Here is a 14,069-nt window from a genome sequence, read left to right on the forward strand (position 1 = left end):
TCAAGGGCATGGAACAGCTTCTGTATGAGGAGAAGTTAAAAAGACTGCGAAAAGAGATGACTAAGAGGTCTATAAAATCATGACTGGGGTGAAGAAAGTGAACAAGGAAGTGTTATTTACTCCTTCCCATAACACAAGAACCAGAGGTCACCCAATTAAATGAATAGGCAGCAGTTTAAAACAAACAAAAAGGAAGTACTTCTTCGCACAATGCACAGTCAGCCTGTGGAACTTGTTGCCAGGGGATGTTCTGAAGGTCAAAACTATAACGGGGTTTGACAAACCTATTCTCTGAAGCACCTGCATTGGCCACTGTCGGAGGACAGAAGCCTAGGCTAGATGGACCCAGCATGGCCGTTCTTATGTTCAGACTCACTCCAAAGAGATGCTGCCAACAGAGTGATGCCTGGGATCTGAGCAATGTCCTCAGTCATGTGTGGCACACCCACACCAGCCCCAAGGAGCCTGCTGCCTAGGCAACTGGACTGGAAGCTCTGACCTCCTCTAGGAGATGCAGCATGCCTCCTGGGCATACACGGGAGCTCACACACACACCTAGTGGAAGGGGGTCATTGGAGTGGTGTGGGGCTGCATACCACTGCCCCATGCAATAGAGGAAAGGAGCCCAAGAGCCTCACCCCACAGCGTCCCCTTCAGCAGCCAAGCCACAGGCACTGGGCGGGTCTGGGCTAGAAATGGCTGGTTCCAATGGAGTTCAGCAAATATGGTAGAGGAGTGGTAGAGCGTGTGGGGTGTGTGTTTGAGCCACTTACATTCGCATTGTCTCCACAGTTATCCTCGTACTTAGTCTCAATATAAATGGAGAACTTTGGCAGGAAGGAGCACTGCAGAGAGAGGAACAGGCCATTACGAGCCAGCCTGGAGAACATCACCCAACGCTAGCTAGGCCAGCACAGGGTCAAGTCCTCCCCCCCAGTGAACCCCATGTCAGACACACTTATCATCAGAGGCTCTCATCAGATTGCTTGTCGGGGCAATTCCCAGGGCACTAAAGCCCCCTACCTAACCAGGCACAGCATGGGCAGTGCCAGTGCCCCCCACACTGCCCAGCTCATTGGCCTGCTTGTGTCTGCCCTGGAGGGAGCCGATCTAGCGAGGAGGGTTAGCGCAGTCTCAGCGCAGTCTCCCTGAGCCCTGGGAGTGAATGATGCCCAGGCAGGAGGGGAGTTAGGATGGCATGCGTGTGACGGCAGTGGGGCACAAAGGGAGCCGACATCAGCAAGTGGCAAGATACACCTTGTGACAGTATACAGGCCCCACCCAGTGTCTGTCAGGGAAGGGATTAACCCTCTCCCTCAGGCTGGAGGCAGAACCACCCTGAGTTGCCCTCAGGGCAGGGATTGGCAGGGTGGTGGGGTGGGGCCAGCCGTGGGGCCATCTACCCCAGGCGCACTGTAAGCGTGATGGATGGAGAAAGGGAGCGGTGGGGCCTGAGTCTAGCAGTACAAGAGGGGCTGGTGCTTTGCCCTCTGAGCTGCCAGTCAGGAAAATAACGGGGCTGCTCTGAATTTGCTCTCCCACATGCTCCTCCCACCCCCCCGCACCTCAGCCATGCCTAGCAGGAGGCAGGGCCATGCCAACCAGCAGCTCCATGGCGAGCCCAGCGGGGGTGCTGGGAACGGTATGATGGCAGGTCCCTGTTCTTACCGTGTACTCTGCACCGACAGCACAGCGATCGCAGGGTCCGGCAGTGCAGGAGAGCAGGGCACCGGGGAGAGAGACAAGAGAGAGATGAGACCTAGGAACAGCTGCTAGCTTTTTGGCTGCCCCAAGCAAAAAAAAAAAAAAAAAAAACCACGGGGCGGCCAGAACGAAACGGCAGAGGAAAAAAAAAAAAAAAACCCTGCGGTACGAATGGAGCCAGGGTGCATGGGGACTCCCTGCGCTGCAGATGTGCCCCAGCTAGCGGGGGGAGGGGGAGGAAGTGGGGGGGGAGAGAGAGAAGGGGGGCGGCCAGGGCTTCAGCGGGGTGCTGCCAGGGCCGCCTGCCGGAAGGGCTCCGCGCTGCTCCGTCGGCTGGGAAGGAAGGACGCAGACTGCCCTGCCGGGCTTGCTGCCGGGCTTGCTGTCCTCCACGCCGCTGCCCCCTACAGGGCGGCCAGAGTGGAAGAACAACAAAACAAACAAACAAACAAAAGAAAAGAAAAGGCGGCCGTGCCGCCCTAGGATTGGGCAGAATGCCGCCTCCTACAAGCTGCCACCCCAAGCACCAGCTTGCTCGGCTGGAGCCGGCCCTACACACACCCAAGTGTCACTTTGTGACAGTCCAGCCAAACAATGAGACAGCTCCCCAAGCGGGGGAGGGAGGCACCCCTGCTGCCACTCCCCACACCAGCAGAGTTACTGTAGGGAGGAGGGCGGCCTGTGGGGGATCTGCCCAAGAGGACAGACAGACTGTGCCAGAGCTGGGATTCGAACATGGGGCTCCCGGCTCCCAGCACCGCGCTCAGACCACTGGGAAATGCTGCCTCGCTCAGTGACACAAGGTGTGATGAGCTGATCCTCCCTAGAGGGGAGTTTGGCTCCATCAGAACTGCACAATGCAGGGGAAGGGAAGGGGAGAGGAGATCAGCTTTTCTCTTCAGGCCTAGAAACAAACCCCACTCCCCAAGGGGAGACCCCCAGTCCTACTGGAAAGATCCCTGCTCCCCGGGGTGAAGGACCTCCTAACCCCACCAGAGAGACCCTCCTACTCCTGGAGCAAAGGACCCTTAACCCAGCTAGAGAGACCCCCTGCTCCCTGGGCAAAGGACCCCCACCCCACCAGAGAACCTCCCTGCTTCTGGAGCGGAGTCCCCACTGCCGATGCAGAGTTGTCAAACCCACTAAAACCCCCATAAAATTGACCTAAAATTCCTGAGCTTCAAAAATCAAGGATAATTGACTGGCGATGATGAATGGGGCTGGGTTTCAGCATGTCCCTTTCTGCCTCACCCCTGCGTGGGAACCATTCCCTCCCATTTGTGAGATCACCGCTGGGTGAAAATACCACCTCAGATGCACACTCAACGTGCTGCTGGGAGGGGAACCCACTTGCTCTGTGTGGAGGGGGGAATTCAGGCCCAATGTCTGTGGGCAGAGGGCACAGACGCCGCTGGCACTCAGCACTGCTAGGGGCCTGACTGGTTGGATTCCCCTCCAGGCCATTCTAGAGCAGATTATTGTCCAACATTTCCAGTAAACAACGAGCCTGTATTTTGCTGAGGGAGGTATCTGAGGTGAAGCTGGCTGGGCTACAGAGGGGGGACCACCATGAACAGGCAGTGCCATGCCCTGGAGGGGGACCTGGCTCTGTCAGACTGTGCAGAATCCTACAGGTGGGGCATGGGTCACTGGGAATCCCTGGGTGCACAGCTGGATGCTGGAATGGCCGCACCCAAAGGCTGCGAGTCCTGCTGTGCAGGAGCCTGCCTGGCATTCCAAGCCTCGTCCCTTTCAGCAGGAGAAGAGCGCCCCCTGTGGAGGGCTCAGGCAGCTGCTGGCAAACCAGGGCAGCGAGGACCCTGCGTGAGGTCCCACATTCATCTGCTCTGGCTGAAGACTCGCTCCCTGCACTCCTACCTCTGCCTCAGGCCGTGGATCTGCAGCAGCCGGGCAGGACTCTTTGTGCTTTTGTGCTCGGCAGCATGTGGGCGGAGCTGGCAGCAGCCCAGCCATGGCATGGCTCAAGCAAGGCTTAGTCCTGCAGTGGAGATGGGACCAAGGCACAGCTAACACACAGACTAGGCCTGTCCATGCTGCAACACAAAGCCCTAGTGTGCATGGGCGGGGTGGGGGGGAGACAGACGACTGGGTCCCCCAACCTGGTATGAAGGACCTTGAATCCCTGCCTCAGGAGGCAGAGGGCGCGGGGAGAATTGCTTTGTAGTTCTTGATGTGCCCAACAATGGGAGGGTCTGGGCCTGGGCCCCCTGTTCCGGTGTGAGTCGGGAGTCACTCCCCTGTCAGACCGGTGCTGGTGGCAGAAGCAGCTGCGATGTGAAGGGCTAGAGGACGGGGAGGAGGAGAAGAATGGTGCCTCTCCGCGTGCCCAGAGAGCAGTGGCTGAGTGGGGGGCAGGGTTGGGGGCCTCTTACCCGTAATGGTGTAGGGGTAATAGTTCCAGGCCTTCTCTGTGATGTAGAATATCCGGGGGGTCACTGCGCGAGCCCAGCTGGGCAGCTTGCTGCAGGGGAAGGGAAGAGAAGAGCAGAGCAGAGCAGGGGGCTCTCGTTAGCGCACAGAGCTCGGCTGGTTTTCGGCCCTCTGGCCTCACAGCCCTGGGCCTGAACTCCTCCGCTCACCCCTGCAGCAGGTTCAGCACAATCCCTGCCAATGCGCCTCAGCGCTGACGTGCAGGGGCTACCCCTTGGGGGAGAGAGGGGCTGCACCCACCCTGTGGGACCCAGCTAGCCCTCACCGCCCTGGGCCCAGGCTTGAGCTCCTGACACCTTTCCAGCCCTGCAGCCCCCTAACCAGCCAGCGGCTTCCCAGCTCCATACGCACCGAGCTAGGAGACAATGTGCTTCCCAGCTGCCCCCCCTCCCCCGACCCAGTGGGTCCACTGCCACGCTCCCCAGCCAGCCTGCATCCTTCCAACTCTATCCTCCAGCCCCCTGCAGCCCCACGCCCTCCCAGCTCACCCACCTGGGCCCAGCCTCTCGTGCATTCCTCCCCCTCCAGGGAACACAGGGTCGGCTCCTGCTCCCACCAAAGCAAAAGCAGCTGAGCCCTTGATTTCAAGGGGAGCCAGCTCAGGCCCCTGGCTCCCAACGACTGCTTTTGCCAAGTGTTACCCCCGGGCACTGGAAGCGCAGGCCCCGCAGGGTCGGGGCAAGGGACGCAGCGTATGTGCGCGCTGGGGGGGACATGACTGTCGCTGGGCTGGGCAAGGAGCCTCTGCTCACAGGCAGAGCTGCAGCAGCCGGGGCTGGAAATGAACAGTCTGCTCATGCCAGCTCGCCGTGACCGCCGCTCCTCGCCCATTGGAGGGGAGCTGGAGGGGGAGGGAGAGATGAGGTGTGGTTTGATTAATTTTCAGCCTCTATAAATAGCATCCCCAAGAGGGGAATCGTGAGCGCCTCGGCTAAAAATACCCTGTCTAGCACCGGCAGCTCCCTCTGTGGGTAAGCAGCCGATTAATGCGCTGTGAGGAGACGGAGCAGCACAGCCAGGACTGCCTCACACAGCCAAGCTGTCCATTGCCTCCCTCCGTCTATGGAGGGGGTCAGGGCGCAAGGCCAGTTCACAGGCATCGGCGCTCTTCTCCAATCTATTCACAATTGCTGACAGATCAGCAAGGGGAAAGCCAGAGGGTTGTGCCGCAGCAAATGGAAGAGAAAACCAAGGATGGGAAAGAGACAAAAGCCAGGGGATGGGGCAGTGAGAGTGAGCGTCAGTGAAACACAGAGACAAAGGCCCACTCAGCTATCCCAGACCAAGCACCCCGGTATCAGACAGCTAAGCACTGTAGTGTAGGCAGAACCCATCTGAGTCCTTGTAATGGGGCTGAAGCCACGGACAGCCCTGGGTCTCAGCTTGGTTAAAGAGTCCTGTCTACACTACAGTTTGCAGTGGTCATGTAATTGGGTTCTCCAACTCAGCTGTAGGGATGCCCCAAGAAAGACAGAGAATCCTGGAGCAACCCTAGGATTCTGCATCCATAAAATTGTTTGGCGACTTTGCTGGAGTCCCTGCAGTCGCTCTATGGGTCTGGCACGGCCACTGGAGTCAATGCAAGCTCTGGACGTGGCAAGATCAGGCTGTGGGGCTGCAACAAGCCAGACATACACATCTTTAGTGTGTTGCATTGCCACTGGGTGGGAGGACAGGCTCTGCCTTCCTTGGCTGTCTCAGTAGAGCCCATTTTTCTCTCCTGCTTCATCAAACACCGAAAGGCTTGGGCCAACGTTTTCAAAGTTGGGCACCTCAAATTCAGCTTCTAAATCCATGTTCAAGCATCTAAACAAGTGCCACCTTCACAGAGGTGCCCAGCCACTGCACCTTCCATTTCCCTGCAAGAGCTCAGCACCTCTGTAAGTCAGATCACTTATCTAGGCGCCTACAGTCCCCATTCTGCAAATGCCGGTGAGGAGTCCCACTGCTTTCCAAGGGACTGGAGGTGAGCCTAAGGGTCTGGATGGGTGGGTCTCTTTTGCAGAATCGAGGTCTGTATATGGTAACATTAGTCACCCAACTTTGGAAATTGGGGCATAACTGACTAGCCCAAACAGTGACACTGAGGCAAGGTGGGAAGAAAACTCAGCTCTCCTGCCCTCCCAGTTCCAAGTGTCGTGGGTTGGGATAAACCTTTAAATTGTCAGGTGTGAGCATGACCTCCTCCACCTCTCATTTAAGACAGCTGTAAGAGACAGCTAAGCAGACCCCCCTAAGACAAAGGGGGTACGAGAGCCCACCAAGAGAATTTGAACTACACAGGCACAGGGGTCCACAGAGTGTTGCCTTCAGGGTGGGGTGTGTGTGAGGGAGGGAGAGTCTAATCAGAAGGGACAAAAGACACACAGCCTGGAGGCATGGGGCTGTAAGCAAATATATGAGCTTCTGTTCTTTTGGCTCCTCCTGCATTCAGGGAAACAGGACTTGGTATGTTCCTTGGAAACAAACAAGATTGCCTCAACAGTACCAGACTCCATCATCAATTTCTCCTCCCAACTGGAAAAGCCTACAAGACCCAAATTCCAGCTACCCTCAGGTCAAAAAAGGGAACACAAGCTTGAAGCAGATTATGTCTTTCCCCCTTAGCTGAATGAGAACCTGAAAGTGAAACTGAACAGATACAGAAGCTATACTGACTAACCCAGTTTCCCAGCTCCTGCAGAGTGGTATGCAGAAAGTGAACAGCCAGTGCCAGTGATGGCAGGCACATGAGATTTTTAAAGCTCTTTCCATTCTAATCACAATTGTTAATAATTCAGTAAGGAGCTACTTTAAAATACAAGTGCTGGCCCTTAAAACCTTGCCATTGTTACCTTCGATAAATAGTGCTGAGTTATTTCCCTATACGAGTCATAGGGAATAGCTTGAATACTGCAAATATTGAGCAGATCTATCGGCAAATACTTATTTAGCTCTCCAAGGCGATTGGCAAAGCTCAGTGCAGGAGCACGGTAGGATTCTAACCTGCTGGTGTGCTTTTAGTAACGAGTATTTTGCAGCACGGCCACAGCAATGGTCGCTGGACTAGGTGGCAGCACTGAGCTCACTAGCAAGCTGTTTGCATTTTTCATCCTAAAGCGGCCCCCCAGAGTCATCTCCTATCTCAGCAATAAGGGCTCAGAGAGAGAGAATGCAACTTTCTCTGGAGTCGGGGCAGACCGACACCTGACCAGAACAGGGGAAGACCTGTTCAGCCCCCAGGGAGGTTCATGACTAAATGCAAACTGAAGGGAGCGCTAGGTGTGTGCAGGCCAGATGCAAATTGCTCCATCAGGCAATCTCAGGTACCAAGGAATAAGCTGATCCCTGTGCTGCATCCAGCGTGGGGGTTGGCTGAAACGTCAACTACCTGCTACTGCCAGAAGTCAGACACCAGGTGAGCTGGACCAACAGTCTGATCAGGCATATGGCCCCAGTGCCTGGCCAGGGTTTGAAATGGATTTCTAACCAGAAGGCATTTAGACTTTGTAGGGCAGGGAGCTTGCCTCCTGACAGCTCTGAGTGCCCTGTACTCCGCACAGCAGGACAGAAGCCATCACACTGGGGCAATCCCTGCACAAACTCCTCCTCACAAGCAATGCCTTCCCCACAGGACTGTAGTCTGACTTCCAAGCTCTGAGCCAGCCTGGGGCCTTCTCCCTAGAGCTCTCTATGGGGCATCAGTTGACTGACACAGTTTTCCTTCTTGGGCAGGGCTGCTAGACAGAGCCTTTGCTCCTTCCAGTCTCACTGGATCTTTGGGGCAAAAGGTTGAGGTGTGTGGGGTGGGAAAGGGGGTCAGAAAACAGCCTTGACCTCCTTCTCTGCCATAGGGAATGTGATACAGACCTACCCAGGCAGGTATATTACCCCATCTTCTCCATGTTTCACCGGAGGGGGATAAAAGCTAAGAACTAGCTGATAGTCATGGTTACTGCATGGGGATTGAACAGGACTAATAGGTTAAGAGAGATGCAAAATGTAGACTATTAGGTTGCAAAGTCAGTCTTGTCTCCTGTGCTGAGGTGGGGTCTCAGGGCGGAGGACAATGGAGATCCCTCCAGGAAGACAGCAATGTATTTACTATGGTCCAGGTGGAGACTTGGGCATTTACAAAAACAAAGGAACTGCAGGAGGATTCTCTGAAGAGGTGGGGCCCTGGGCTAAGAGACAATAGCCTGTGATTATAGAGGAGCAGAAGAATTGGTGGTGGGGTGAGCTGTTATCCTTTACAGAGGAGAAATTCTGCCAGAGAGGGTGTCTCATGAAAGGTGGATTCCAACTTTCTGAACTGGACAAGCATTGCAACGACTAACCATTGGGTGAAAAATACCTTAGATGGGAAAGTAACCTTGGAATAAGTACAGGCTATCGAGTGGGGTTCATGTATCTCTCTACTTGTAACCTTTCGTTTCCAAACCCTTTGACTTGCTTTTATTTGAATCTCTGTCTCCAGCTCTGTTTGGTTTTACTGCAGACTGGCTAGGGGCCTTGAGCAAACTTTGCGAAGGTGAAACCCATAAACGGGGGGACCCTGCTTCCATGGAGGCAGCGGTTCAGTGCACACTGCGGGTGTCCAGAAGACAAGGGACTGGGCACTCACCTGTAACCCAGTGGGGTGTGTCCATTGCAAGCACACAGGATGGGAGAGTGCATCTACTGGAGCCCAGAGTGGATGCTGGTGTTGCCAGCAGCCAGTGGCTGAGGATGGGCTGAGTTTCCCCGCCCCAGAGGGGACAGACAGGGCTCCTTCCCTGGGAGCAGATGGTAGTTATTCACTCTGGACCCCTTGGGAAATGTGCTCTCAACTGCAGCCATTGGCCCCGCCACCACTAACTATGGGGATGACCTCTGCCTCCTGACCCCCTCCTCCTTGAGGACACTCTGGAGTTGGGAAGGCAGTGACCTACCTGGGGACTCGTTAAAGAAGGAAGATGGGGCAAGCCGCCACCCAGCACCTCAGAGGGCCTTGGAGAGGAGGGCTGGGAGCGGCAGGGTTCCAGGTGTCACCCCTGGGTGACTCAGAGAGTCTGGGGATGAGATCACCTGGAACAGATTGACTGGGGTTAGGGATTGACATGACCATGGTGGGGAGCAGGGGATTCTTAGATGGCTGAGTTCTCTGAATGTGCAGGGATGGCCCTGTGAACAGAGCCTAGTAATCCTCAGGGACAAGCCCCTGCAATTTCCGTCCTGCCCTGCTCATGGTGCCCATTTACCGCCAGGTTCTGTAAACTGGCAGCAGGCGCTCTGGGAAGATTTATACAATAGCGTGATCTAGTGCTCGGAGCTCGGACTCCTGGGGTCTATTGCTAGTGCTGCCTTTGACCCGCTTGGTAGCTTTGGGCACGTCACTTCCCCGCTCTCTCCACATGTGGGGTGGGGACAAGGAGAGTGACCCACTGCGAGGTTCCGCTCATGTTAGCAAAGCGCCTGGATGCTCAGATCAGAGCTCTCCAAGAGCAAAGCACACCGGACCTGCAGCATCCACAGCCCCTAGTGGCTTCCCAGAGCTACCTGAGTGCCCAGCACAGCTCTCCTCATGCTGCCCCAATGCAGCCGCCATTCGCCTTAAGGAACTCATTAGGATTCAGACACCTGGAGGCCGCTACCAAACGAGGGCCAATAAATTAGGGAGACACCTGGCCCGGCTGCTGCTTCTCAAGTTGCAGAGCTGAAGTGTCCTTTTCTGGGATCAGGGAAGCTATTAATCCATCGTGCTCAAGGATCACTTGAGGAGGCTCAGAAGGGGACATGCGGGCTGGAGTAGGAATCAAAGCTGAGCCGGAGTAAAGGGGATATTGACGGACAGGCTCCTCCTGCTGGCAAGTGGGAACATTCATCTGTGGCAGCTAGTGTGAGACAATGCTGGGACGTGCTGCCTGGATGGGCCCCAAGAATTATTTCTGCAACCACTGATTCCCTATCAGGACCATCCAGGACCAACACAAGAGGAGAGCTTTGCCTGGAGGATAGAACACCACCTTGAAATGCAAGAGGAAAGGGCACAAAGCAGCTGGGGATAGAGACCAGCTCAGCAAGAACCTCATGAGCTCTTGCTACTAAGAAGTCCGGGTCACTGTAGCGGATATGTCACACACTTCTTGGGATTCTGCTCCTGGGGGTGGGTGAAAGCAACCTCTCTAATGTGAATGATTGGCTGAGTTGTACTGGAGTTAGTGTGTTTGGTGAGGGGCGAGTCAGAGAAAGAAGTGGTGGGGGGATGGTGCTGGAGAGAGCCCAAGGGATTTCAAAGAGAAACCAACACAGAGAACAGGCAGGATCCAGTGACCAGGTCTTTGGAAGGCCCGGAACAAAGGCTAGATGCAAAAAGCATGGAGAGAGAGGGGAGCTGGCACATACGGGACAGGAGAGCCAGATTGAGGTTCAAATCCCATCCTTGTTGTTTGGTGGCCCTGTATGAAATCAGCTGGGGATCTCAGGCTTGTGGTGAAGTGTCCACATCACAAGCCGTCCATCACCCTGGCTCTAACTGGTCCGGTCTCAACAGAGAGCCTGTGTTCTCTTGCCCATAGAGGCGAGGGGGTCTCTAGATCAGGTGGCAACATGCAGGGGGAACGTGCACAGCTGCTGCTTGTACTGTAGCCATTCTAGAGCCACAGCACAACATTATTATTTATGATTAGCAGTGTGGTAGCACCTAGGAGCCCACTGTGAACTGTGCAAGATGCTGTACAAACAGAACAAAAAGAGAGGTGCAGCCCCACAGCTGTCAAATGGGGTTTAATAAAACACCCTCCAAGATGTCAGGGTTGCGATCAGGGGCCCCTTACTCAGGAAAGACACTGTTTATTAGGGAAGCCTTAACCCGGCGCTCAGCCCCCAGGGACAATGGCAGAAGTAGCCTATGCTTTGCGGATGATCATCCAGGGGATGGATCAGAGGAGCTCTCACCTGGACAGGTGCACACGTTTCTCGGTGAACTGGCCGGGCCCGTGGACAGGGTCTTCATGCGGCTCATTTTTCACCACTTCCACACCCTCGCCTTTTTCGCTCTCCTGGTGACTGTGCTTACTGATCATGTAGAGCTGTCCAACGCGGTACTGCAACAAGAGGGGACATGAGCAGGGATTCCACACTGCTGAAAAGCGCAGGGTGAGAGCGAGAGGAGGCCATGCAGCTCCTCTGACCCCTCTTCAGCCAAGGCGGGATTGTTCCCAACACTATAGTGAGTAGCGTTCTGCCTGGCACAGCTTGACATTTCCAAGGGCTGCTACCCCTTCCTTGGGAGACTGGCCACAGACCTCTCCATCAGGCTTCTTTCTCCTGGGGTCCTGCCTCCCTTTTATCACCTGCTCCCATCACTCCCACTTGCAGCCCACTCCAAATGATTCCTCTCCTGCCTTGGCATTTTCACCCCTCGCAGACTTGCCGCAGTCTCCTCACTCTTCACTTAACTTTCCCCACCATTCAGTCTCTCCCAATTGGTATTTTGCTCCTCCTCGCTGAAAAGCTTCCAATTAGTCAATCCCTCTCTAGTAAAGCAGAGCCCAGAAATGAACACAATGGTCCAGTTCTCCACATGGGGTCCCTTACACCAGTACAAAAAGAGTGTAGAATGCTGCCGCTGACTGGGGGAGCATTGCACTCTCGCTGGTGCAAATGACAGGAGAATTCAACACAGCTGGCCAGAGAGCCTAGCGCCTACTCACTCTGAGACGTTGCTGCATATGCCACCCTACATTATACGAGCCTTTCTTTTCCCTGCCATATCACACTGCAAACTCCAGTGCACGGTACACACTATCCTGGGGCTACCCAGGGCTCCTCCACACCCGCCATAGAATGGTTTGTTTTTCTCCCTCCCTGTGTTATTCGTGTGCATTTTGCAAGCTGAGCCTTGGGTTCTCCTTTTCTCCCCACGTTTCCTTCGGATGAATACTCTGCCCTGGCTCTTATTTGCGGCTCCTCCCAATTTAGAATCATCAGGGAATTTCATTAACTTGCTGTTTACTCTCCCTGCCAGATCATTAATGAGGATATTAAATGGGACTGGCCCCAATGCAGCTGGCACCCTCTTCACAACTCCCCCGTTGCTACGCGCGGCTGGCTGGCGCTCCCCTTCGTCAAGGGATGCAAGCACTAGGTGGAAGAGGCATGTGTCGGTAGCTTCATGGAATGGAAGGCTCCATCATGCTTCCCGCCCCGTTCCCCCCAGCTCACACTGAGGGCAAAAAGGGGAACGGAGACTGCCTGTTCTTGCTTTCAGCCATGTTCCCGAGCAGCAGGTCCATACCCCCACACTGCAGGGCTCCACCCTTTCTAGGGGAGAGAGTAGTTCACACTCCACCTCCTCTGGGGCTGCTCCCACCTCTGCACACTGCTTTAGCCCCCAAACTTGTCATCACCCTTCTCTCGGTACACTGGAAACTTAGGGCCCGATCCCGCGAGCCCTCAACTCCAGCTGAAGTCAGTGGGATTCGGGGGCACTCAGCACCACACGGCATTGGAGCCAACGTCCATTCAGCCCTAGGCTTTTCCACCCTGCTCCAGTCTTGTCCTAAAGGGGTTGCTGTTACCAGGGGAGACAGAGGGATTTCAAGATCTACATCCAGCCCTAGGCATCTGCACCCTGCCCCAGCTCTGCACCCCCCATCAGCAGCGGATGACACAGTGCTTTGTGCAGAAACCATTGATTTGGTAGGCAAAGCGTCTCCTAGCAGGGGAAGGCTGGACATGGGCACTGAGCCCCACACTTACCAGCAGGGGGCACTGCGGAGATGAGCATGAGGCTCCCTCCTGGTGGGTGGGGATATGGCTGCATACCTAGCCCAGGGAAGCCTGACCCGAGGCAGTTCTGGGGGAGCACAGAGTGACATAGGAGGACATAGGATAACCACAGCCTCGGCTTCTGCATGACAGGGCTGCCTCTTAGATCCTCTGTGGTTTCCTCACTCATTTCATTCACCCCCAGAGCCATCAGGGTCCACACCCCCGCTCGCCCCAGAAGCCGCCCTTCCAGGGCCCCATGCATGAACCAGCACCATAGCGAGGGGAAACGAGTTCAGACCCAGCCCGTATCCTGACCTTCAGGGCGGCTCAGGGGGGCCAGTCACACCTCATCATTTCCCCCTCCCCCCCCGCTCATTCACCAGTTAGAGGGCAGCATCTGCTGTATGGGGGGGAGCAGCCACTGTGCACACCACCCAGGGGATGCAATCAGCACCCAGCTCCCCTCCACTGCCACAGTCTGGGGGTCAGGGTGTGGGGAGAGTGCAGCCCTGGGTTGCCATGGCAGCACCAGCAAGCTGGTAGAGGAGGCTCTGGAGTGGGGGACTGTGATTGGCTCTACCCTCGGCCTCCTCGCCACAGCTGGCATGGCTGAGCAAAAGGCCTGGCGACTCCTTGCAAGCTGAGGGCCTAGCAGAGCTGAAGGCCTCTCTAGAGCAGGTGGGTCCCAGACCTTCCTGCCATCCCACTGAGCGTGCTCCAACCCCAAGCAAAAGGAGGCTGCGCCAAACCACTCACGATGCCACCATGTGGGAGCCTGGCCCATGTTGGGGATGGCAGCACGCAGAGTTGCAGGGTGGGGGGGGAAACAGAGGTGGCACAACAGGGCTCAGCACCCAGGCTGAACGCCAGCATTCAGCAAGGCAGGGAGAAACGGGGCATGGCTGTCTGCAGGAGAAGGAAGGGGTGACAGCACCTCATGTTACTCAGTGGCACCCCATGTGACCTCTCAGTGAGGGATGGGGGGGGGCATTGTGGCACATCCACCAGCCTTGCCCACTGACACATCCTGCAGATAGAGGGGGTATAGCCCCTGGAATCCCCCACCCCCATACCTCCACAGGGGATGGCCGTGGTCCTGCAGCTGGCAAAGACCTCTGTGCCCCCATGAGTGGGGGGGAGAGGGATTTGCCCCTATTCTCACCTTCCAAGCAGCTCTTCAA

General features: G+C 55.8%; 1 protein-coding gene across 1 annotated transcript in view; it reads right to left on the reverse strand.

The window, feature by feature from the left end:
• Positions 1-14,069, reverse strand: part of LOC128844953 (cytoplasmic phosphatidylinositol transfer protein 1-like) — a 43,689-nt gene that overhangs the window by 13,953 nt on the left and 15,667 nt on the right. The window contains exons 3-6 of the mRNA XM_054043133.1: positions 11,071-11,219; positions 4,098-4,186; positions 1,669-1,676; positions 774-845 (exon numbers count right to left, since the gene is read on the reverse strand). Of these exons, the coding sequence (XP_053899108.1) occupies positions 774-845; positions 1,669-1,676; positions 4,098-4,186; positions 11,071-11,219 (318 nt within the window). The remainder of the gene's footprint in view (positions 1-773; positions 846-1,668; positions 1,677-4,097; positions 4,187-11,070; positions 11,220-14,069) is intronic.

This window comes from Malaclemys terrapin, chromosome 10, assembly GCF_027887155.1.
Source record: "Malaclemys terrapin pileata isolate rMalTer1 chromosome 10, rMalTer1.hap1, whole genome shotgun sequence".
NCBI classification, from domain to species: Eukaryota; Metazoa; Chordata; order Testudines; family Emydidae; genus Malaclemys; species Malaclemys terrapin.